General features: G+C 36.5%; 2 protein-coding genes across 8 annotated transcripts in view; one reads left to right on the forward strand and one right to left on the reverse strand.

Moving 5' to 3' along the window:
• The window catches only part of CCPG1 (cell cycle progression 1), a 49,922-nt gene extending 37,339 nt beyond the window's left edge, over window positions 1-12,583 (forward strand). For 3 of the 5 annotated variants that reach the window (XM_057543937.1, XM_007194921.3, XM_057543940.1), the window contains one exon: window positions 817-8,108. In XM_057543937.1, the coding sequence (XP_057399920.1) occupies window positions 817-1,006 (190 nt within the window). In that variant the 3' untranslated portion in view covers window positions 1,007-8,108. Of the gene's footprint in view, window positions 1-816; window positions 8,109-12,050; window positions 12,091-12,525 lie in introns of those variants that run through there. The other 2 variants (XM_057543938.1, XM_057543939.1) reach the window with 2 other exon arrangements.
• Window positions 1,575-26,008, reverse strand: PIGB (phosphatidylinositol glycan anchor biosynthesis class B). Of its 3 annotated transcripts, none has more exons than XM_007194927.3 (12): window positions 25,748-26,008; window positions 23,949-24,084; window positions 23,404-23,521; window positions 19,657-19,761; window positions 17,916-18,046; window positions 15,184-15,324; window positions 13,848-13,899; window positions 8,408-8,619; window positions 7,730-7,794; window positions 5,116-5,236; window positions 2,287-2,467; window positions 1,575-1,958 (listed from the first exon to the last, which is right to left on the reverse strand). In XM_007194927.3, exons 1-12 carry the CDS (start codon window positions 25,878-25,880, stop codon window positions 1,821-1,823), a joined length of 1,533 nt encoding a protein of 510 aa, XP_007194989.2. In that variant the 5' UTR covers window positions 25,881-26,008; the 3' UTR covers window positions 1,575-1,820. The 3 variants fall into 3 exon arrangements, with proteins under 3 accessions (XP_007194989.2, XP_057399924.1, XP_007194988.2); XM_057543941.1 differs by having other exon boundaries at window positions 2,406-2,467; window positions 5,116-5,329; XM_007194926.3 differs by having other exon boundaries at window positions 5,116-5,329.
• Between the last annotated feature and the right edge of the window lie 6 nt (window positions 26,009-26,014).

A 26,014-nucleotide genomic window follows, 5' to 3' on the forward strand; every position in this document is an offset into this window, starting at 1 on the left:
AGGAATACCAGAAGGTTTTGCATAAGGGGAATTGGAAATGAGAATTGTGTTTGGAGGGTACCTGTTGACATACAAGTAGAGAATTAGTTGGCTGTTGTTTATATGACTGTCTCTAGCCCAGACTCCGTGTGTGTGTAGACAGTCTAGGCTGGACGTATTTATCAGATTCCTGGGGAACACCAGCATCCAAGGGGTTGTAGAGAAAGAAGGCTGAGAATGAATGGCCAGAGAGTGGCATCATGAAAATCCAAAGATGTTCTCAAGTAAAAGGAATATTTCAGTGTTAAATGCTTAAACAAAACAAAACAAAAAAACGGAAAAGACTGGATTTCTTGGCTGGGAATTGGATGGCCTTGGATGGCATTGTGGAGTGTTTCAGTGAAGTAGTGACAGAAGCCTGATTATATAGATGGAGAACTGTTCATGTAGACATTGTTTATAAGCCTTAGCTTAGAGAGAGAGACTCTGTAAGAGATGTATACGTATTCATGAATGAAGCCCCTGGGGGGGATTAATTTTTATAGGAAAGGAGGAAAAATAATGGAAACACATCTCATTATTTTATTGTCACATTTCTACTTATCTATTGTTTCCCCTCTTTGCCAGCACAGTTTGTCTATTTTTTCTTTCTATAGGATAAAAGTATAAACTCATTGAATCTTTTTCGTATGGTTATTGTAGGATTATGCTTCAGATTAATTTAACATCCTTTTTCAGTGTTCAGATAATAGATTAATGGATAAAAACATTAAAATTGTTTCTTGTTTAAATAAATTTAACTCTAACATGGATGAAAAATGTGTTTACTGCTTTCAGTCGACCAGATAAAAAGCAACGTATGGTAAATATTGAAAGCTCCAGGCATCGAAAACAAGAGCAGAAGCACCCTCAGCCACAACCTTATAAAAGGGAAGGTAAATGGCATAAATATGGTCGCACTAATGGAAGACACATGGCAAACCTTGAAATAGAATTGGGGCAATTACCTTTTGATCCTAAATATTGACCATCACGATTAAGTTAAATTAGAAAACTGTAACAGAAACTTGGATGCTTTCTATACTGTTTGGTGTTGAAACTAAGATGAAATTATCAAGATAACAACGTCTTTTTATCATTTCTAAGTATCAGTTTGATGATTTTATATTATTACTCAGAAGCATCAAGCAAAAGCTTACTAACTTGCATTTTCCTGTAGTTTAGCTTTGCTGAATTTTTTTTGGCAGTGGAAATGTTCAACTGTAGATTTATTAAGGAAGCCAGGCATGCAACAGATTTTGTGCATGAAATGAGGCTTCCTTTCAGTGTATGAGCTTAAAGCAAGCTCAAATCATACATGACAAAGTGTAATTAACACTGATATTTGTGTTAAATTTCCAGTAGAGCTTGAAAAAAGTACATTGTGATGGAATTTCATCTCTAACATTTTATAATCTTACACTTCTTGTCTTTTTGTGGGTTCAAGAGCCCGTTGACTTGTGAAGAATTTGCTGCCTTATGAGCTTGCTGACTTGTTCTCTTGTGAAATTTCTTGCACATCTGAATATTGTGGAAGAAACAATAAAACTACACCATGAGGAAAACTAAAGGTCTTTATTTAAAATCTGGCATTGCATTATTAATACATGATTTTATATTTTGTGATATTTTTCATATATTTCCTCAGTAGTGATATTTGGTAAAGTAGTTCATAGTGGTTTTTTGCTAGTTCCATGAATTTTACCCAGTATTTACTAGCATATTTAAGCAGCATCTGGATATTTCTGCTCAGCAATGTCTATTTCTCTGAGAAAGATCTAAACAAAGTCAGAATTTCATGTTCATGTTTGGTTGAGTTTCCCTTTTAACTTCCGTTCATAGACGTATATGTGACTTCCAGTTCGACTCTCCGGAAAGTGAGTGTGGAAGAATACAGCAGTTCTCTCATACTTGTTTGAAATTAGGAAAGGATTTATTTCCTAGAAGTAAATAAATGTTTAAGTAAATAAAGGCTACATTTTGCTGAGTACCGTTTCAAGAATTTAAGAGTGACCTATTTGTTCTTCTGAAACCCTTTTCTTAATAAAACAATGCAATTTCTTAATAAAATAATTAACTCATGGTAAGTAACATATATTCCTTGGTAGTTACAGAACTAGGGCTGATTTGGACTAGGGAAAAGACCAGTTATAAAATGTGGGTTGAAAGGGACCATAAAAAAAGTGATGTTGTCTGTTTACCTGAGTGTTTGCTAAACCTGAGGTGAAATAAAAATACTGAGTTATACCTTTTTTCACGTTCCCTTACCTCCTCCAAGATGCTGAAGATGATCAAGTGAGTAGGCAGTGTTGAATCATTTTGAAACTCTCTATACAACCACTTTAAGGGATTTAGATAAAATATATCTGCTTCAACAAGATAATCACCTTTTCCAGTCAGGTCTGGGGGACATTGGAGAAATCTCATTGGAAGTGGGTGATGGACATGGCTATAAGAAGAAAGTTACCATTATAGTTACAAGAAGTAAAAAAAAGTTTTTTTTCGTGAAAGTTTTCAAATTACTCTTAAGATATGCTCACATAACAAAATGTGAAATCTGAATCTAAACTAGATTCCAGTTAAGGTGAGGAGGCACACCTTTAATGCAGTTTTCTCAGAAATGGAGAATATGATTCTCACACTGTGTACCTGTGCAGTAACCTCAAGTCCAAACTAAAGAGCAAAACTCCATTTCAGGGCGGGAAGTAGGTCAGCAGCTTGTGGGACTCAATAGTCTATAACATTAGTATGCTGTTCCAGGGATGGATGGGGCCTTTAGGACCGGGTATGTTGCTTGTTAATAAGAGAGTAATATCTGGCAAAGTAGAAAACTGGTCATGAACCAGAAAGGATTCTTTTCCTCTTTCTGCTCTGAATCCTTACACAACAAGTTTTTCCTTTTTTTTTTTTCCTTAAATATTTATATAAGTAAGATTTAGTAATAGAGAGCAACATGGGTTCACTGATCAAAATTCAAATAAGTCATGGTTTTACTGTGGCATAGAAAGACTAGAGTGTATGTAAAAAAGATGGACTGATGAATCATAACAACTTAAGCCAGTTACTTGGGCCATGCAAAAAGCCATGTTTACAACTTTGCCTCAGGAAAATTAATATAGGGACTTCCCTGGTGGCGCAGTGGTTAAGAATCTGCCTGCCAATGCAGGGGACACGGGTTCGATCCCTGGTCCACGAAGATCCCACACGCCGCGAAGCAGCTAAGCCCGTGTGCCACAACTACTGAGCCTGGGCTCTAGAGCCCGCAAGCCACAACTACTGAGCCCGCGTGCCACGACTACTGAAACCCGCGCGCCTAGAGCCTGTGCTCCGCGACAAGAGAAGCCACCACAATGAGAAGCCCGCGCACCGCAACGAAGAGTAGCCCCTGCTCTCCACAACTAGAGAAAGCCTGCACGTGGCAGCGAAGACCCAACACAGCCAAAAATAAATAAATAAATTTTTTAAAAAAATTAATATAAATAAGTGATAGAAGTTTATTTTTATCTATGAAATGCATACAAAATAAATTTACACAAGACCTTAATATTTCACGACTGGGACTTCCCTGGTGGCTCAGTGGTTAAGAATCCACCTGCTAATGCAGGGGACACAGGTTCGATCCCTGGTCCGGGAAGATCCCCCATGCCATGGAGCAGCTAAGCCCGTGCTCCACAACTACTGAGCCTGCGGTCTAGAGCCCATGCGCCACAACTACTGAGCCCACGTGCCGCAACTACTGAGCCCGTGTGCTGCCACTGCTGAAGCCCATGTGCCTAGAGCCCATACTCCGCAACAAGAGAAGCCACCGGTAATGAGAAGCCAGCTCGTCACAACTAGAGAAAGCCCGCACGCAGCAACAAAGACGCAACAAAGCCTAAATAAATAAAGTTATTTCAAATACTTCATGACTTTTACAGTTTTGAAGATGAAGGTCTCGCTTCAAGGGGAAAGCAGAAACTGAGAAGAAGCTGCCAGCCTTATATTCCAAAGTAGGTATCAGACTTTTTTTTTTTTTTTTTTGTGCTCCATTGTGCAAGTTGAAAAAATGTAAGACAAGAACTAGGTGAACTATACAAAGCCTAAGATATCAACCACTACAACCATGTATGGGAGAGCATCTTGGTACCTCTAGAATTCCTGTTCTCTTCAGTGTTAACACTACTGAGAGCATGGATGGAGAGTGAATGTCCCTCTCTCAGCTCTAGTCTTTTTTATATAGTGTAGGATCCTCAAGTTAAAGGGATACTTGGGGTCTTACATCCATCTAACCTGTGGCTTTTGCTACACATTTCCAAATTGCATATTAATGATTGGCATTAATGATTCAGTTAAGTACAGTATTCCAAAAGTGTTAAATTACCTTAAAATGATATCAAGTTTGATATTAAGTTGACTGAATGTGCACATGGAAAATTAACTTCAGATTGTTTAAAGCCAGATAGGTAAAGAATTTTCTAAAGGAAAGCTGTTTGCTTTGTCCTTTTACCCTTATTGGGCAATTGGTGAAGTAATACAGCTTCCTGAAATACAAGCATAGGGTCAATGATGTCTTTTTATATGTCCTGCATAATTAAGGCAGTTTCAGTGTTATTTCCCAGACACACTTAATCCAAGCATTAGGATGGCATCTAATTGAATTCCCTAATTTTTACAGGCAAGACAGCTGATACCCAAAGAGATTAAATACACTGGTTTAAGACCAGGGCAACAGTCCAACAGTAAATCTGGACTTGAATCCAGTGTTTTGAGATTATTTCAAAATTATGTAAATAATAAGATGTATCACAAAGATTTGTACGGATCAATGATAAGTGAATTTCTTTACTAAGAGTACCATCAAATAAACATATATGATATTTTATACTACCTTTAAATAGTATAAAATATCGTATAGGCTTTCGATCATTATTTAAATGTAAGTTGTTTTGAAAAAAGAATATTAAAGTTTATTTAAAAGTTGTGTATGATTTTCATTGACATAAATAGCAGTTTCAAATTTCTTATAATCATTTGATCAATTAATTTAAATCCAGGAATCCAAAAGGAATTTTAAAGTAGTTTTCATAATAATAGCATATTATGAACAAATTTTATTACCTATAATAAGGAGTAGAGTGACAAGGCATCATCATTAGTACTGAAGCTGAAGATATATCTGTATTGTTGTAACAGAGTTCTCGAATATTAGTCATGACATCAAGAGTACCTCGTTGATGAACTAAACCAGTATAGAGGGCAAAGAACATATTTGATAAAAACAGGAAACTTAGAGCTGGTTTCTTCCACAATTTCAGGTTGCTTAGGGAGTATCCTATATAAAGATAGACACATTGAATTGTAACACTGGTAATGTTTTGTTTTCTTATAGCTAAGCAAATATTAACTGCAAATATATTTGTAATCTTTCATGGAAGTGTAGTACAAGCTGTAATGCTGTCATGGACAAACGAGGTCAGCAATACGTCATCTTTGTAATTTCTCTGACCATTCACTGTCATTATCCATTATCATCCATGTCTTGACCTTTTTCTAGAAAAAGGAATTGAGGTATAGCGGAAAGATTATGGCTAGGGAGTCTAACAGAAACAGATTTGAATTCTAGCTCTGGAATTAGTTTCCCTATCTTCCCTAACAGTACCTTGAAATCAAGTATTAGAAAAAAATGTATGTCCAGTGTCTGTCCTGGTATATAGTTGCTAAATAAATAGGACTTGCATTTATTCCATTTACCTATCACTTTAATCTCCCAAGCACTAGCAATGGATTGTGTACATTACAAGTCTCAGTAATTCTGGAGGAAGTATAACAGAATATCCTCTTAGAAAAATACACCACTAAGCTCCTGGGAGATTTTCAGTGGTCAGTTTATGAGTGATGGCATGGATCTCTTTCTGGAAGAGAAAGATTTATGTTTTATTATTATTTTTTTCTTTCACTATAGTGTTGGACAATTTGGAGATGCTAAACAATTTTTCTTTTTTAATTTGTAAAAGTAATTCTTGTATGTGGCGAAACAAAACAAAAAAACCACTTTGGTAAGGAAATCTATATTTTCATTTTCCATAGTGAGAAGTCAGTAGATAATGCCAAAAACAGTAACCTTTAAGAGCATTATTAGCATTTTATTTAGAGAGGGAGACAAATAACAAAATAACCACCTAAAAGAGTGTAAGTGATTGCCTCTGAGTATGGTAATGGGAGGGAGGGCAGGGGAACCACTGTTCTTTAAAAATCCTTGTCTGACTTTTGAAACAGTGCATGTGCAGTTTTGCTAAAAAGATTAGCATATGGAAAAACAAAGTGGCCTAATCAGAGACCAGCAAGTCTGCACTGGCCACTGTAGTAAAAACAGATTAAGCAGAAACCCAACCCAAGATCCTGCCACTTAAAGACTCACGCTTTTGGAATGGGAATGAGAATTTAGACAACTCAGTCTTTAAAACACTCTGTAAAGACACAGAGCAGAGAAGTGGAATGCTGGAAAAACCAGATTATAAAAATGGAATGAAACCAATTTCCTAAATTAACCAAATCAAACATGTGCACAGAAATATCTGTCCTCCAATAGTCTGGCAATGCTCACCTGGGTGAAAAACAATTATAACTCTAACTCAAGTTACTGTAAAAAAAAAAAAAAAAAAAAAAAAGTTTAAATCTGAATAGTGATTTGTGAACAGATTTGCTCTGCCAAATGGTCCCACTGTTCTTAAAACTTGCCAAATAGCTCTTAGATGCTTATATTTTTATTTGTGCCTGCATTTGTATTTGAAGTAAGACTATAAATAGGACACTAACTTTGGTTTCAGAACTTTAGATGTTTCCAGTACATAGAGGTGTATGTTTGTGTCTAAATTGAAGAGACTACATCTGAGATCTGTAGGAGATAACTTATACTTGGTCAAAGAAGGCTGCTTAACTCAATGGGTTGTTTGGAGGTTTGGTTTTTTTTTTAAGTAAAAAGTTTGGTACCATTAACTTCCTAGTTTTTCTGCGCCTCTAGGCCCAGTTGATTACTCATTTCTTCCCTCCTTAGTCCAGTGATTTTTTTTTAGTGATTAATATTTGAAGGAAGCCAGCAGCCATTCTGAATTAAACTTGAAGTTAATAAAGTTTCAATTCGTAAATTTTCCAAACCAACCAATGAAAAAATTCATATTTTCCAGAGCCGAGTAATATAAGACTTTTTAGAAGCCATATGTAAAAAACCTACTGAAAAAAACCTAGTGGAAAAATGGAGAAAAGATTAAAAATTAAGCCAGAGGTGTGAATCACTTAAAAAATTGCATATGCATTAGAGTGAGTCTTGAAGGGATAGATGTGTGTAAAGCATTAAAAACTAGTTTCAATATACATTTTTCATTTGTGGAATGTAGAACTTCGTAGTTTAACCATAAACTTAAATTAGCTATTCTAAAATAGACATGTTGTATTACTTTTTAGCGAAAGATTTCTGACAGCCAGAAACACCACCACCAAAAGGTGTTACGGATACTGGATCCTTATGTTTTTATCTCACTTTACAGGACACAGGAAAAAGGATGTTTAGGCTGCAAAAAGGGAATGCTGCAGTAATATACTCAATTTGTAATTACGGAGCAATTCTTATTTAGCCTACTAGAAAATAAATAATATTTTAGAGTTTAATAAGCATTGATTGTCTTAACTGTTTCTTTATAATTGATTTTTTTCTCTATTATACAAAAATACTTACCACAGAACACCATACAAAATGGTAAAACTGGATAGATAAACCTGAATTCTTTGTGGCTCAACATGCTGTAGTAAAAAAAGATATTCAAAGAAAATATTATTTTCTTATATTAAATGATGGTTTGAGAAGTTAATGTATTTTAAATGAATGTAATTAACATCTGTTTTTGTAATTACTGAGACTGAATTTCATGTTTTAGGAATCAGTCTCATTCTTTTTTAGTTATTAAGGTGATGATGATGTGTTAAAAGTAATCCTAACATTTGATGTCAATGCGATATTCTAAAGTACAATTGCATTCTAAAAAAAGGATTTCTATTACCAATCCAAGTAAGTTATTTTACTCAAATTTCAAATAAAGGTGCATACATTTTCAAAATATTTCTCTGGTCCTTCAATACTTAAAATTTTGGCAGTTTCTGTTTTTTAAAAGCAAATACAATTTGTTCAACCTTTTTAAAAACTGAATGTATCCATATTAAGCAAACTGTATCAGAAGTATTCAGTCTGTCTGAGTACCAGCATAATTATTACATTTTCCATCTGCTAAATAATCCCCACTAACAAATCATAAGAATTAATGCACCTCCAAAAGATAAACAGTTTACCTTTTAAATAATTTAGTTAATTTCTTGGTAACATTTAAAAAGTGAACTATTTGAATAAATAAAATCTTACCTATAAACTAGCAGTGTCCACAGCACAGTCACCAAAAATATCCTGTACCTCTTTGGGGCTAGAAGGCAGCCATGAATAAAGAAGGGTAAGTGAGTACCCAGGACAGCTGGAAATCCTTGACTGAAGTACCAGTGCCATGGATGAGAACCATAAAATGATCCCACATTCTGCAGCACGTTAAATTTCAAAAAATTATATTGAACCAGAGTCCACTGGCATCATTGAAGGAAAAGGAAATAGAAATGTGTTAGTGCCAAGTATGAATCTTTGGCATTAGGGAATTTGGCAGAAACATGAAATTAAATCAGAACGAAATCTAAACACCATACCGTAGTTTACATTAATAATTTTGAATATGAACTCATTTTTTTAAAATAAAGTTATTTATTTATTATTTTTGGCTGTGTTGGGTCTTCGTTGCTACTCTACGTTGCGCTGCATGGGCTTCTCACTGCAGTGCCTTCTCTTGTTGCAGAGCATGGGCTCTAGGCACATGGGCTTCAGTAGTTGTGGCACGCTGGCTCAGTAGTTGTGGAGCCCAGGCTTAGTTGCTCTGCGGCATATGGGATCTTCCCGGACCACAGCTCGAACCCGTGTCCCCTGCATTGGCAGGTGGATTCTCAACCACTGCACCACCAGGGAAGCCCCTGTGCCATACTTCAGATTCCACACATAAGTAATATCATATGGTATTTGTCTTTCTCTTCCTGACTTAACTTCACTTAGTATGATAATCTCTAGTTCCATCCATGTTGCTGCAAATGGCATTATTTCATTCCTTTTTATGGCTGAGTAGTATTCCATTGTGTGTGTGTGTGTGTGTGCGCGTGCACACACACACACATATATACATACCACATCTTTATCCATTTATCTGCAATGGACATTTACGGTGTTTCCATGTCTTGGCTATTGTGAATAGTACTGCTGTGAACATAAGGGTGCCTGTATCTTTTTGGATTAGAGTTTTTCCTGGATATATGTCCAGGAGTGGGACCGCCGGATCATATGGTAATTCTATTTTCAGTTTTCTGAGGAAACTCCATACTGTTTTCCACAGTGGCTGTACCAACTTACATTCCCACCAACAGTGTAGGAGGGTTCCCTTTTCTCCACACCCTCTCCAGCATGTATTGTTTGTGGACTTTCTGATGATGGCCATTCTGACTGGTGTGAGGTGATACCTCATTGAAGTTTTGATTTGCATTTCTCTAATAATTAGCGATGTTGAGCATCCTTTCATGTGCCTGTTGGCCATGGCTTCTTTAGAGAAATGTCTATTTAGGTCTTCTGCCCATTTTTCAATTGGGTTGTGTGTTTTTTTGTTGTTGAGTTGTATGAGCTGTTTGTATATTTTGGAAATTAAGCCCTTGTCAGTCTCATTGTTTGTAAATATTTTTTCCCATTCTGTAGGTTGTCTTTTCATTTTGTTTATGGTTCCTTTGCTGTGCAGAAGCTTTTAAGTTTGATTAGGTCCCATTTGTTTATTTTTGCTTTTATTTCTGTTGCCTTGGGAGGCTGACCTAAGAAAACATTGGTATGATTTATGTCAGAGAATGCTTTGCCTATGTTCTCTTCCAGGAGTTTTATGGTGTCATGTCTTATATTTAAGTCTTTAAGCCATTTTGAGTTTATTTTTGTGCATAATGTGAGGGTATGTTCTAAATTCATTGATTTACATGCAGCTGTCCAACTTTCCCAGAACCACTTGCTGAAGAGCCTGTCTTTTTCCCATTGTATATTTGTGCCTCCTTTGTCAAAGATTAATTGACTGTAGGTGTGTGGGTTTATTTTTGGGCTCTCTGTTCTGGTCCATTGATCCATATATCTGTATTTGTGCCAATACCACACTGTTTTGATTACTGTAGCTTTGTAGTATTGTCTGAAGTCTGGGAGGGTTATGCCTCCTGCTTTGTTCTTTATCTTAAGGATTGCTTTGGCAATTTGGGGTCTTTTATGGTTCCATATAAATTTTAGGGTTACTTGTTCTAGTTCTGTGAAAAATGTCATGGGTAATTTGATAGGGATCACATTAAATCTGTAGACTGCTTTGGGTAGTATGGCCATTTTAACAATATTAAATCTTTCAATCCAAGAACATAGGGTATCTTTCCATTTCTTTGAATCATCTTTGGTTTCCTTTATTAATGTTTTATAGTTCTCAGTGTATAATTCTTTCATCTCCTTGGTCAGGTTTACTCCTAAGTGTTTTATTATTTTGGGGGATGCGATTTTGAAAGGTTTTTGTGTGTGTGTGTGTGTGTTTTTAATTTATTTTGGCTGTTTTGGGTCTTCTTTGCTGTATGCGGGCTTTCTCTAGTTGCGGCGAGCAGTGGCTACTCTTCATTGTGGTGCACGGGCTTCTCATTGTGGTGGCTTCTCTTGTTGCGGAGCACGGGCTGTAGGCACGTGGGCTCAGTAGTTGTGGCTCGTGGGCTCTAGAGCACAGGCTCAGTAGTTGTGGTGCATGGGCTTAGTTGCTCCACGGCATGTGGGATCTTCCCGGAGCAGGGCTTGAACCCATGTCCCCTGCATTGGCAGGCAGACTCTTAACCACTGCGCCACCAAGGAAGTCCCAGATATTGTTTTTTGACATTCCCTTTCTGATATTTCATTGTTAGTGTAAAGAAATGCAACTGATTTCTGTATGTTAATCTTGTATCCTGCTACCTGCTGAATTCGTTTATCAGTTCTAGTAGTTTTTGTGTGGAGTTTTTAGGGTTTTCTATAGATAGTATCATGTCATCTGCATATAATGAAAATTTGAAAATTTTACCTCTTCCCTTCCAATTTGGATACTTTTTATTTCTTTTTCTTGTCTGATTGCTCTGGGTAGGACTTCCAATACAGTGTTGAATAGAAGAGGTGAGAGTGGGCATCCTTGTCTTGTTCCAGATTTTAGCGGGAAGGTGTTCAGCTTTTCACCATTGAGTATTATATTGGCTGTGGGTTTGTCATAAATAGCTTTTATTATGTTGAGATATGTTCCCTTTATACCCAGTTTGGTAAGAGTTTTTTTATCATCAGTGGATGTTGAATTTTGTCAAATACTTTTTCTGCATCTATTGGGATGATCATGTGGTTTCTGTCTTTTGTTTATGTGGTGTATCACATTGATTTGCATATGTTGAACCATCCCTTTGAACTTGGGATGAATCCCACTTGGTTGTGGTATGATCTTTTTTATGTGTTGTTGGATTTGGTTTGCTAATATTTTGTTGAGAATTTTTGCATCTATATTCATCAAAAATATTGCCCTGTAATTTTCTTTTTTGGTGGTGTCTTTGTCTGGTTTTGGTATCAGGGTGATGATGTCTTCATAGACTATCTTTGGGAGAGTTCCCTCTTCTTCAATTTTTTGGAAGAGTTTGAGAAGGATCAGTATAAGCTCGTCTTTGTATGTTCGGTAGAATTTGCCTGTGAAGCCATCTGGTCCTGGACTTTTGTTCGTAGGAAGTTTTAAAATTACAGATTGTTTCACCTCTAGTGATTGGTCTGTCCAAATTAATTCTTTCTTTTTTTTAAAAAAAACTTTTATTGGAGTATAGTTGCTTTACAACGTTGTGTTAGTTTCTACTGTACAGCAAGTGAATCAGCTATACATATACATATATCCTCTTTTTTGGATTTCCTTCCCATTTAGGTCACCACAGAGCACTGAGTAGAGTTCCCTGTGCTATACGGTAGGTCTGTTTCTTCTTGATTCAATTTTGGTGGGCTGAATGTTTCTAGAAATTTGTCCATTTCTTCTCGGTTGTCGAATTTTGTTGGCATGTAATTGTTCAGAGTATTCCCTTATAGTTTTTTGTATTTCTGTGGTATCGGTTGTTATGTCTCCCCTTTCATTTCTTATTCTGTTTATTTGGGTTCTCTCTCTTTTCTTCTTGGTGAGCCTGGCCAGAGGTTTGTCAATCTTGTTTACCCTTTCAAAGAACCAGCTCTTGGTTTTATTGATTTTTTTCTATATTTTTTAATCTCTATTTTATTTATTTTCTGTCTAATCTTTATTATTTCCTTCCTTCTGCTGACTTTAGGTTTTGTTTGTTCTTCTTTTTCTAATTCTTTAAAGTGGTAAGGTTAAGTTGTTTATTTGAGATTTTTCTTGTTTTTTGAGGAAGGGCTGTATCACGGTGAACTTCCATCTGAGAACTGCTTCTGCTGCATTCCATAGATTTTGTATAGTTGTGTTTTCATTGTCATTTGTAATAACAATGAAATCATTCTTTATTAATTTTTTATGTTCTAAGTATTAATGTGTTTTTTGTAATTTGTAAAACACTAGCTTTTTGAGATTCAAGAAAGTATGAATAAATGTTATGACAGTGTTAAGTTTTACATACAATTGGACATAAAGAATCCTTAAAAATAATTTTTATGAGTATATGTGTTTGGTACCCATATTAAAATTTTTACTGTTCTACCTTATGGCATCAGACATTACCTATTAAGATAAAGCTTTGAAAACATTGCAGTTTGAATTATAGCATAAAGTAGGTAATAACAGCAGCAGCTAACATTAAGGGCTCACTTGTGCCATGCAGTGTTGTAAGCATTTTACATGTATTATTTCATTTAATCTTCCAACCGTAAGAGACAGGTACCACATTTATTTCCAGATAAGGAAACTGGCAAGAAAGATACACAACTTGTCCAATGTCTTACAGCTAATAATGAGGGCACCAGGCCTCAGACAGTGGCATCTGATTCCAGAACCCATAAGTGACTTAAAAACAGGGAGCTTGGGGGCTTCCCTGGTGGCGCAGTGGTTGAGAGTCTGCCTGCTAATGCAGGGGACACGGGTTCGAGCCCTGGTCTGGGAAGATCCCACATGCCACGGAGCAACTGGGCCCGTGAGCCACAATTACTGAGCCTGCGCGTCTGGAGCCCGTGCTCCGCAACAAGAGAGGCCGCGATGGTGAGAGGCCCGCGCACCGCAATGAAGAGTGGTCCCCACTTGCCGCAACTAGAGAAAGCCCTCGCCCAGAAACGAAGACTCAACACAGTCATAAATAAATAAATAAATAAATAAAGAACGTGAATTTCTTTAAAAAAAAAAAAAAAAAAAAAAAACAGGGAGCTTAAAAACAACCAAAGGCATTACCAGTAGTCATCAGATTAAAATGCCAAATCAGATGCTTAAAGAATATTCTGGTTAATTTGAATTCTGAATACTTGAGGTCAATTAAAATCATTTAAAAATTAACCTTTATTGTTACAAACCTGACAAAAATGTTCAAACCTGACAAAAGTGCCTGAAACTGGATTCTTGAACTTCAATTAGGAATATACAATTCTGTTATATAGAAAGCACAGCAAAGTGAACCAAAGGCATATGCTAGTAGTTTTTTTCTAATATATCCCATATCATTAAAAAAATGATTTGCTTATGCTCCCAAATATTCATGGATTAAAAAGTAAGGTTGAGTATATTTTTACTTACTTGACCAAAAAAAATACGATCAATTATCAGAGAGAAACTCAAAGTGACAAATCTGAAAAACAAAATAAAAGGGTGATTAACATTCTGAACTTGCTGAAAATCCAATAGTGGCATATGGCTTTGCAAGTGCCCTGCATCAAAAGCCAGTTTAAAAATGCTTTAAAAGTTTTACCAAGTGAATATCGTTTTGAAAGATCTTCCATTGAGAGAAGCTGTATTTAAGCAAACTTTTTAAAAGTAAGTGTGTATTATCTATTGCTGCATGACAAATTACCCCCAAAATGTGGTAACCAAAAACTATGAACACTTATTATCTCAGTTTCTGTGGGTCAAGAATCCAGGCGCAGCTTAACTGGGTGTCTCTGACTCAAGGTCTCATAACTTGTCAGGATATTGACTGGGGCTGTAGTTTCATCTGAAGGCTCTCATGATTTTTCCCTATAGCACTTATTGTCATTTGAGAAACATGTTAATCAAATGTTTCTAGCTGTCTCCCCCCCCACTAGAATGTATACTTCATGAAGGAATGGACTTTATTTTGTTAAATTGCTGTATCTCCAGCATCTGGAACGACACCTAGCACATACTAGGATTAAATAAATATTTGCTGAATGAATGCATTACTTCCAAAACAATGCTAATAAATCTGAGAAATGACAACACTGGCAACTTAGCCACCGGATGATTTTGTCCTTTTTTTAATAGCTACCAAAAATAACCTGTACAGAGTGAATACTAGTATATTAAAAAGATCACTGTTTTAAGAGTCAAAATGTATTCATCCCTTCAATAAATAATTATTTTGGATATTCCACTAGATACCTGGGATAATTCTGATCCTAGGAGCTCAAAATGTAGTTAAGAGGACCTGGGTTTCAATCCCATTTCCATCAGAGCAATCAACCCAGTGACACCGGCTAATTCATTTTTAATTTTACCAAGCCCTCCATTTTCTGTATCACAAAGTAAAAACACCTACATTGCCTAGATCCAAAATTGTGAAAATCAGGTAATATGTGAACACATATATTATAAAGCCCCATACAAATGTGAAGGAATCAAGTATCTCTAAAATGTATTTGAAAAATATTTAAGAAATAAAGCATAGGAAAGTTCTAATTTAGAAAAATTGCCAAGATCCTCATTTAAGCAAATTAAAATACTTTAGAATCACAAATAAAAATATAAAATGTAAAGTTGGAAATACTATGTTTCCTTGGTCTGACAATTCTCATTGATGTTAGAAGATATAACTGACTAAAAGATGTAAAATCTTGTTCATAATTTATAATTTATAGGTTATTAAAATTAATAGATGGATTGTAGCCATACTTACCCTACAGGTAAAAACTGATGTAGAATAAGATCAAGCTTTCTCTGTTCTTGCCAGAAATGTCTGAACAGCAAAGGTATCCACGGAATAACAGCTGTGGGACGAATTATAAAGGCAAGTGCCACCAGGGATGAGTACTTGACACTATAAGCAAGGAAAAGGTATTGTCAAGACAACTAGGAAATGAGTTCAGAAGTTATCTATTTACGCTGTGGTATAACATTTTTTTTAAAAAAATGAGAGCATTTTCCTTTTGGTATAAATAGCTATGTGAACTTGGGGAAGTTACTTAAACTTCTGGCTCTTAATTTTTCTCATCCATAAAGAGAGGTAATATGTAAGGTCTTTTCCAGCTTTAATATTCTAGTATTTTCAAGTAAGAAGTTATTCTGTGTCCTAATGTTTATCTTGTTTACTGAAAGGTATACCAACTTTTAACCATACAACTCTGCCAATTGCTTTCCTGGTGGAAAAATGATCAAGTCTCTCCTAAAGAGATAAAAGAGATAAAAGACAGTCCCCATTTTATAAGGAAAAAAAAAAAAAGCTCCTTTAAAGAAACATTGGGTTTATTTAGGCAATGATGGGCTTCTGGGCACATGTGGTTTTGTTTTGAATGTAAGCTGGTAATTTTGTCCAACTGAAAGATGTGTATATACACCTGATTTTTTTAAAAAAAGCTTACTTATAAAAACCTATATGATCATGGATAGAAATGTGGGTTTTTACTATTAGGACTTCTCTCAATAAAGGGTTGAAGGCGAGCACCTGATAATTTAATCATGAGGACTACAGACAGTGGCAAAATAAAACAACTTTATGGTACCATTATATACCTATTAACTAATAAGTAACTATAAAGAAATGTCCAATGTTGGTGAAGATGTAAGAGCAGGGATTTCAAGTTCAAATGCTTACAGAGACCAGATAAGTAATAAAAAATGTGTGATATTGGCTGCATGGGGGCTCTGATATCGTCATGAAGGAATCCTGGCCCAAAATGTTAACAGGCCTTACATTTTTTTTAAAGAGAAACTAGAAATCCAGATTTTAGGTAAGATCTCCCAATTTAAAAACTTTGCCAAGTAGTTAAAAAACAAAAAAACAAACACTGTGTAGGTGAAATAAAACATTTGTGGCTTGGTCTGACTTGCAGACAGCCTAATTGCAAATTCTGCCACAGTGAAACTACCTACCTCACTCCAAATTTTCAGACTTGGATTTCTTACTCCTTTCTGAATATTTCTACATAAATTTCTTACTGGCATTCAAAATCAAACTATGAAATAAGCTCCACACCATTCTCTCAAACCTGTTTACTATCTAGTGTTTAAGTTAATAGTATCACTCAGTTTCTCAGTCTTAAAATTTGGAGTCACCTTAAATAGAAGCTTTTCATCCCACACATCCACTGTGTTTCCTCCCCATTCTCATTGCCATCATTTTACATCAAGTCCTCTCACTATTCTAGAATCTTTTCACAGTTGTGTCACTTGTTTGGAATCTTTTCACAGTCTTTTTTTTTTTAATTTCCCAGAAATATTACTTAATATCATTCATCAGTACTTACTGAACACTTACTTTGTAATAGGCCATGTGCTATATACTATATACTATCCATAGAGTCTCATTTAATTCTTGAGAGCTGTTGTATTATTCTCATTTGATAGAAATCAATGTTTAGATATCCTCATCTATAGGTAACTTAAGTGAACGCCTATTCTTGCAGTCGAGAGTCTAATGCAGAAATGATCTTATTCGATTTGATCCTCCCAAAAACCTTGCATATAAGGGAGAGTGGATACTAGATTCCTAAATTTTCTTAACTAGATTCCCAAATTTTCTGGCTTACTCCCTTTCGGTATATCCTAAATACTGCTACTACAAGAGAATTATTTCTAAATAAGATTATGTCATGCTTCTCGAAAGCCACCAGTGGTAACCTGCTACCTATAAAGTCCAAATTCTGGAGAAAGGCGAAGTTCCATTCTAGACTCATCCCTCATTCTTCTCTTCTCCCACACATCCTACCACACATTAGCTCCTCTGGACAACCTGCCCAGAATACAGTGAAGCCCTTTTATAGCTCTGTGCCTTTTCTCATGTTCCTTTTGCTTGGTATTTTATACCAATTTATATAAACCCAAACCAGGTCCATATGTTTTCTATTTGCCCATCCAGATCTGCTCTCTACTCTTCACCTGCTCAGTGTGCAGGGAGGCCGACCTTTATGGACTATATCAATGGGCTATCTTGCTTCTTGGCTTCTCATTAGTATTGGTTAACAGCAGGGCAGAAGAGTCAGGGTATTTTATTCACCCTGCTCTTTCCTTGCTATGGTTAAAGGCTGGCTGTGCCCCTCTCCTGTTGGGGTCCTCTCAAAGTTACAGCTCTATGGATTTCAGTAACTTTCCTCTCCTTGCTCCTTGTGGCCAAAGGGTAATTGAAACTTCTTGTTGTGACTAGCCCTTGGGTACTATGGTATCCCCTTATTAGCTTTTCCAAACATTGTTTACACCTTTGTAAACAGTCTGTTTATTAAACTCTCCTTAATTATCTGGTTTGAGTATATCTCTTTCCTGCTATAATGAATACATCGACTGTGAATTTGTGGTTCTAATAGCCTTCATGAGCATTAGGGGGTCCACTGGACATTGCAATATATTGATAATTTAAGATTTTTCAAAAGCATGCTTTAGAATTTTGTACATAATTATAACAGTACTGTTACTCACCTGTTCATAAACTTTGAACCTTCCAAAGGATAGTAGAAAAGAGCAATTATAGTGAGAACAGTTTCCATGGTGTTTGTAAGAGTTCTGGTACAGCAATACCACGTGAACCAAGAGCATAACTGGCAAAAAAACTAAGAACAATTATAAGCAAACGTATATGGAGTGGGAAATGGAAAAGCTTAGTATTCTAAGGAAAACAGCAAGCAAGTCTAAATAATGTTAAAAGTGGGCATGTCCAAACATTGTTTTTAAGAAGTTATATCAAGCACATCTATGATACCAGGTCTGTATTTGTTAAAGTTAAGAAGTTTATACTTTCAGGTACATTTTTGTGGCATTGCATTTGATTTAAATCTCACTTCACACTAATAAAAGACATAAAACACAGATTCTTTGATGGTAGAGTTCAGAGAAGATTGAAATTCATAACTAGAGTCTCACAATCAGTATTCCTCAAATTTTCTTACATTACTGACAAGTATATTGACTGATTTTTATTGACTTTGGTTGGAATGTTGTCCTATTTCTTGGTGGAAAATTTAAGACAACGTAAGAGAGAAAAAAATCATGACTATCAGGAAACATCATTAAATTTTAATTTGGAAATTGACTAAATTAATAAACCACTTTTTGGTAGAACATGCAAACAGAAGCATCATTCAGTCTACAAAACAAATGCCTTAAAAGAAACTTACTAGTTGGTGTAAGGGTATTAAACGTCGTACCAGCTTCCTATCTCTTCAAATACAGACTTTAAAATATGTTCCCAATTTTTGTGAAGTTAAAGGCTCTTCCTGAGCTAGAAGATCCTAGTGGTGTTACTTTGGAGGAAGGATTTCAAAGGCATTATGCCTTTGCCATTTTAGGTTCAGCCTTCGACAGTGTGTATAAGCACAAATTAAAGAGATTGACTTAATCCTTGAATCAATTATCAAGGACTCAATCGCTAAAGCAATCTGTCTTTTTAATGCAAATCAACACACTGCCTGCAGAAATATGTCCTATTAATAATTAATAAATTGTTAATATTAATAAATTAACAATAAATTATATTTCAGAAATGTGTTGGTAAATTGGTTACTTGGAATTTGGAACATATTTGCAAACAAATATAAAAAAGGTAGTAAGGTTTCTAAGTTGGCTCATATAAGCTTACTTATGGTTTAAATGGGAAAATCCATTCAAGATTTGAATGTGAGTTTGAGAATCTATCTCCCCACTGTGAAATGAGCCAAATGACAAAAGACAGTCTTCTATACCACATTCTCTCTCTTACAAAGTCCAGCTATTTCCACCATTCTAGCCAGAAGAGAAAGAGTGCATCAGTGAAAAGATATGTCTCAGGTAGCTGGAGGAATAGTGAACAAGGGTTGTAAACAGCTGAGGTGATCTGTGAGGTAGGCAGTGGTGTAGAACTATTCCTACTGAATATTATGGAAAGTGAGGCAAGGACTCAGTTCTGAGTCATGGTGCTTCCCAAGGCTGGGTCCTAGGGTTTAGCCTCTCATAGGGTTGAAGGGCATCAGTGGCTTCTGCCACCTAGGGCTCATTCAGAAGGAGAGAGAGAGCATGTCCACTTGCATTTTACTGTTCTTAATTATGGAAGTACCTCTATAAAGTTGTACAAATTATCTTCTGAAACTGTTTTGGGAATCAATCATATTGACTGACCTGTTCATGTGCTTCATGCTTGTAGGAATGAAGTAACTGATATACAGTTTCTAAAGTGTTTAGGACTTACCACCCATCTTGCCACTTGCTGATTTTCTAGTTGCTTCATTAGTGAGTAAAGCCTCAAGTCTGCTATAGCAGACAAAAGTGCTTGGGCAAGTCTAGGAATCCAAATCTTCATTAGTTAAAAAAAAAAAAAAAGACATTAAAAACACCTGTTGGTTCACTTTAAAATCATAAGAAATCAACAAGCTGACCCAACTATCAATCAAAAGCCATTTTTAGTTAAAAAAAAGATGTATTATTCTATTCTTCTGCAAAAATAATTTATACCTTAAAAATTACATTAATTTTCATGGAAATACCAAAAGGTAGTTTTCTCATTCTCATTCTCTCTGTAATATATATATATTACAACACTACTAATTTTAAATAGCCAGCAGACCATTTCATTGTGTGAAGGTTCTATTTTAGAAGCACATGTAGTTCTTTTCAGTAGCATAACAGTAGGTAATTTTTTATGAAACATTTACCCTACTGTATGCTAAGTATCATACTAAGTACTTTATGTATATCAGCTAATTCAGTGCTTCTAACAGGTACTGTTTTATAAATGAGAAAACTGAGGCATAGAGAGGTTAAGTAATTTCCCCAAGGCTGCAGAGCTAGTTAGTGTGGAGGTCAAGGTTCAAACCCAAGTCTACCTGACTCCAAAGCTCTTAGCTACTAAGTTACATTGCTCCCCTATCCTGCAATATAGATAATAAAATAATGTTACTTTTTTAAAAGGCTTTAAGTAATCTATAATTACAGAAACATGGTATCCAGTCAGATGACACTAAAGAATAAATTTAAGAGTAAAAAAAAAGAGTAAATGTATTATAACAATTACAGTTAATGATTCTAATGTTATACATTAGCATCTTTGAGTTTTAAAATGTGTCACAGTTATTATTAACAAATAACACTTGATGGTAGATCACAACTTAATTTTAGTTCAAAAGATGTGTTTCTAAAAATTTATATGTAAATCTGTATTTTTGTTGGATCAAACTTCACTAATTTTACATTATAATTAGAGCTGCTTTACTTTCAGTTGTCAGTGGCTTCTAACACTTTAGCTTTACGTCCTTTGTCAATAATCTGTAAATAAATGTTTAAATCTTAGAGTTAAAGGTACATTGAACTTCATAATTCCACTTAAACTGTGCCCTGTAAAATACAGTAAAAGGCACCTCTATACTCACCTTCTGTTTGCCCTGCCTAAGAATCTATAAGCTTCCTCCTCACCTCCCAGGTATGAAAGTACTTCATGTAAAAAGTTAATTTTGCTACAAACTTAATAGGAGCTGAGTGTTGAGGTAGCCACTAAAAGGATTCTTTTGCACTGAGAGAAGTATAGTATTTATGAAGTTAATGGTCTCTATATTCTGAGCTACTTACCCTAGCTTTCAATATAGTGTTCAGTTTCGAGACCCACATTTTAAGATGGACATTAATAAATTACAGGATGTTTAGAGGACATTATCTGATTATGAGGTTTAGAACTGGAGATATTTATCCTGGATAAATAAAACTTTTTTGAAGGGTTGTCATGTAGAAATCTTGAATTTAAGAGAAGGTAGATTTTAGCTCAACACCAAAATAAGTGGAGTTGTAAATTCCCAGTTATTAGCAGTCTCTCCAGACTTTTAAGATATCATTATTTTCCAGGTTATAAGGACCTGACAAGAATTGAACAGTTACACATGGCTTCTGGAAAATAAAAACTAGGGCGGTGGGGTAAAGGGGAGAAGGACCATGCCAGGGGTAAACCCTGAAGGTGAGGCCTGTGTTGGCGGCTTACCTTTCTACACTCCTGGCTCTTTCAGATCCTCCTCCCTTAAGCTCTAGGAGCCACAGGCCCTCGTGCCATCTCCTGACTGTTCAAAGCCCCCACTGTGGTACTCCCACAGGTGTCCCTTCTTATCCCTTTTCTTCTCACATATTCTAAGCCAGCGCTGTCCAGTAGAAATGCAATGTGAGCCACATACCGAATTTTAAATTTTATAGTAGTCAAATTAAAAAGTAAAAAAAAAAAAAATCTCTAACAGGTAAAATTAATCTTAGTGCTTTTGTTTAACTCATTATATCTAAAATATTTCAACATTTAATCTATATAAAAGTTACAGAAATAGTTCACATTCCTATTTTGTTCTAGTGCTTTGCCGTCTGGTATGTATTTTACACTAATAGCACTTCTCGATTTGGACTAGCTGCATTTCAAGTCTTCAGTAGCCACAGGTGGCTAGTGGTCACCATATTGGACAGCAGAGCTTTAAGCCATCCCTAGTTCTTTTCACACACCTTATGCAGTTTAGAGAGAAGCTATCTGGAAAGAACACTAGGCTGTAAATAAGTAGACCTAGGATCTAGTTTTAGCTTTTAACATGCTGTGACTTTGGTCTATTTTCTTCATCACTTCTCTGACCCCTTCTAGTTTCAAAATTGTATAATCTATAGTTAAAAATCATCAATATGAGAGAATGACTGACTGATAGCATCATAATGGTTCTCTATCCGCTCAAGTTCCAGGTAGGATAGAGGTTTTTTGGGGGGTGGAAGGGTATTGGAGTGGGGTAGGATGGGGACGAGAGGAGGTTTCCTTTAAATCACAAAATGGCCATGTGGGTCAGCTACAGGTTGAGGGCAGTGGATAGATCGTGGAGGAATAGGAAGTTTTTCTATCTTGGAGACTCCTTCATTCATAATATAACCTACTTTCTGGGATATTATATATATTTGCCCTGTTTTGAGTCTTTATGAATATCCTTGATCTAGAAGCTTGTGGGTAGCCCTGAGAGAAGGAAAGAGAATTCATAGTTCCTAACTTCTACATGTGTTAATGGGAGAAACCCTATTACTGCTCTCAATTTTCCTTCCCTGTGATATTCCCAAATGAAGCGTCAATTTTACCAATATGGTCCTGTTTCTCAATAATGGGTAATCAAATATCGTTGCAAAGGGGAGGGTACAATACAGCCTAAGAAAACCAAAACAAAACAAAAACCAAAACTCCAGAACCTCAATGTCTTTCCAGGCTTCAAAAAACCCTTCAGGATTTAGACTGCCTTTGGAATTCTGGGCCACTTCCCTAACAGAAAATGAGGAAGGCCCAAGCTTCTGAGTCCAACTTGATGATAGCTTAAAGATACTGAGAAAGAGGTTAGAAAACCTTTTGCACCATTAGTTCTTCTTTTGTATCCTCTCCTGGCAACTGACCCCAGATGATCTAGGGATTACAACCCTGCTCATTATTGATGGCTAATTACTACATAGCACAATGATTGTATATATCACTATGTTTTTTGTCAAATTAATTTTCCTAATTTTTAATTTCAACACTAAATCCTGAGTGGGTTTACATGTATTTAGTCTAGTCTTCATAGGCTCATATAACATGATCTTCTGCTCACAAGTTAAAAAAAGCAAGATACAACACTGCTCTTAAGTGATCCTTTTATGAAGGAAATTTACTTCTAAAGTACAAATAATATATAACGTAGTCATTCTGAGAATCTGTATATCTTAACAGGATTGCTCACAGCAGAACACTTTCATGCTCAGTCTTATTTTTAGCACATATTGAACAGTTACACATCACAGTATGTCTTTGAACCCTGGGCTTCCCAGATGCGGTCTGAGTTTAGCAACAGTAGTCTTTCAAAAACAAACTTCATGATACTAATATTATCATTTAGTTAATATACATTAACCTTAAAAAAGGGATGGAATAAATCTGTTAATGACTATTTTGATTACTTTTATTTAAACTTACCAGCAACTGAACACTGTCTTTCCTCAAAAGGTGCAGAATCTTGTATATGCTTGCAAAGATTAAGGGGTAAGTGTAACCCCTCAATCTTTCTGTCCATTCCCAAGTCAAATAACCATAATTAGTATTATTAAGGACTAACGTTAAATAGCACTGAAACAAAACCTCTTTTCAGTTCTATATATAAAACACTTTTATTTTTTGGCAAAGAAGCTTAAAAGCATAGTATTTTACACTGGGTATCTGAAGTAAAAATGCAGTTGGCCAACTAAACTGTTGACTTCGTCAAAGCAGGAATGTATTTTTTACTTCATCTATATCCTCCACATTACTGAACCCTTTGGGAATATATGCTAAAGGCTGAGTCAGGTACACTAACATCGAAGAGAGACAGAGAAGAAATATTAGCGTAAAATAATGGCACACTTTTATAAGTTAAAATTATTTGGAGAAAATATGGAAAATTAATTGAAAATATGTCATGGAGCTGACACAATTCCTAAGATGAATACACTTTTCTAGTCCAGAAAAGAAACTACAAAGGATATTTGAAAACCATGTGATGTGCAACTTCAAGAGACTGCCAATATTCATCTGGAACAAAACTTGTCTGGACTAAAAAGCAGTTACATATTCGTAATGCTATGGTAAACAAGACCAGATAAATGTTTTCACCAAGAAGATCTGAAAAAAGAAAACAAAAAAACAACAAAAAAACGAACAAACAGGTAATTGTAGCACAAAAGTCAGGCAAATTCCACTTGGGGAACTAAAATCTGCTGCTCTGGTTGGCCCCTTGCTCAGGCTCTGTTAAAGCAGTGGTGAACTCTGGCTCCTCCACACTACTCTCAAAGCAGACCTGGGCGGAAAGTTAGACAAGGGCCAGAGCCTCACCAATCTTTCTGGCAACTTATTGATATAAAGAGGATATTAAGATACATTTTGAAAAAGATTGGGTTAACTAAGGCCTTAGGCTAATTAGGTTTTCCTATATGTATATCTAATGAAAGAAACCAGCTAACAAATTACTAACATAGGAAGCGACACTTTGTATATGTGCATATACTAGCATATGAAGTGGTCCTTTATACATTTTAAAATCGTCCTTACTGATAACTTTCTATATGCTAGGCACTGAGTTCATTCCTTTACATGCGCTATCTCATTTAGTCCTCAATGCTATGGGGAAAATATCATTAGCCCTATTTTATATATGAGGAAACTGAGGCTCAGAAGTTAAACTGCCTTCTCCCAAGTCAAACGGTTGTAAATAACTAAACAGGATTCAAAACCGGGTCTGTATGTTGACTCCAAAGCCCTGCTCTTAATCACAAATGGACTGCCTGTGGACTGAATATATTTTTTTAAATGTGAATTTAGTTGCCAACATTTAAAAATCAGGTTTTGTATTAACATCTGTATTGCAGCATATCAAAACTCTTTAAGATCTGGCAACACAGAGCTCAACTGGGAACAACTGGCTGGTACTGAAATATAGGGTGCTTTGACTTCTTATGTATATAATATTTAGCCTTGCCTATCCGGCCTCCTGAGGACTTGAGTTTGCAACCTGCCTCTGATCCACTGTGAGTCTTTGCTATCATTCCGGGTTCCTGCCACTCTCCTTCCTTCTTCTCCAGGAACATATTTTAAATGTTTCTCAGACATTGAACTGGTACGTTCAACACCACATACATGCCCCTTCTGAACTTTCATCTTTCAGAAACAAATCTCCCGACTGCACTGTATCTGCTGTCAGAAAACCTTGTTGTTCTTTCCTTTCCTCCTCTTTAGTCCGTGGACTCGGGCAGAAGAAACTGTACTCAGAACTGGCCCTTGAACAACCGCGTTTGGCACATAAAAGGCGCACAATAAATAATGAATGAGGAGCCCATCTTTATAGTAAATACCCCCTCCGACAGATTAAAATCCCACTTGCTGGGATGATTTTTCTCTTGTCAACATTACATCAGGACCAAAGAAAAGGCGGAGGGGGCAGTGAAGAAAAAGCAGTGCGGCGCGGGTCAGACCTGGTCCCACTCCAGGAATCAGCCTCTCCGCAGCTACGAAACCTCGGGAACACTGGGCCAGGGTGGCGACCCCCTCTCTGAAAAGGGGATGGCCACATCATGCCTACTCACTTCACACGGCTGCGGGGAGGACGGCACAAAAAAATGCAGAATACACTGCCGCGCAAGCGACAGGGATCGAGAATCCCGTCTCGAGAACAAAGCGATTTCTTGCCCCCTGCCCACCCCCCCCACCCCCCAGCAGATGGAGCCCTCGCTGAGTGTCGGCGATTTCCCGCCACCACCACTCCGCTTATCTTCCACACCCACTCACTCACCTCCGCCGCGCCCAGTGCGCTTCTGCTGGCTGAGGTACAAGGTGGACTTTCTCGTTCGCAGCTTCATCTTCTCGTGGGAGCGGTTCTGGAGACCACGGAAAAAGAGGCTGCCGCCGCCGCCGTCTCGCTCCATCCTGCATCTGCTTCGAGGTCTGCTGGGGACAGCCAGCCGCCACCGTCCCCAGCCCTGGGTGGCTAAAGCAGCGCGCGTTGCTCTTCCGCCCACTAAGTTTGGCCTTTGCGAGCGGCCGTCTCCGGCAGGCGCGG

Source organism: Balaenoptera acutorostrata, chromosome 3 (genome assembly GCF_949987535.1).
Source record: "Balaenoptera acutorostrata chromosome 3, mBalAcu1.1, whole genome shotgun sequence".
NCBI classification, from domain to species: domain Eukaryota; kingdom Metazoa; phylum Chordata; class Mammalia; order Artiodactyla; family Balaenopteridae; genus Balaenoptera; species Balaenoptera acutorostrata.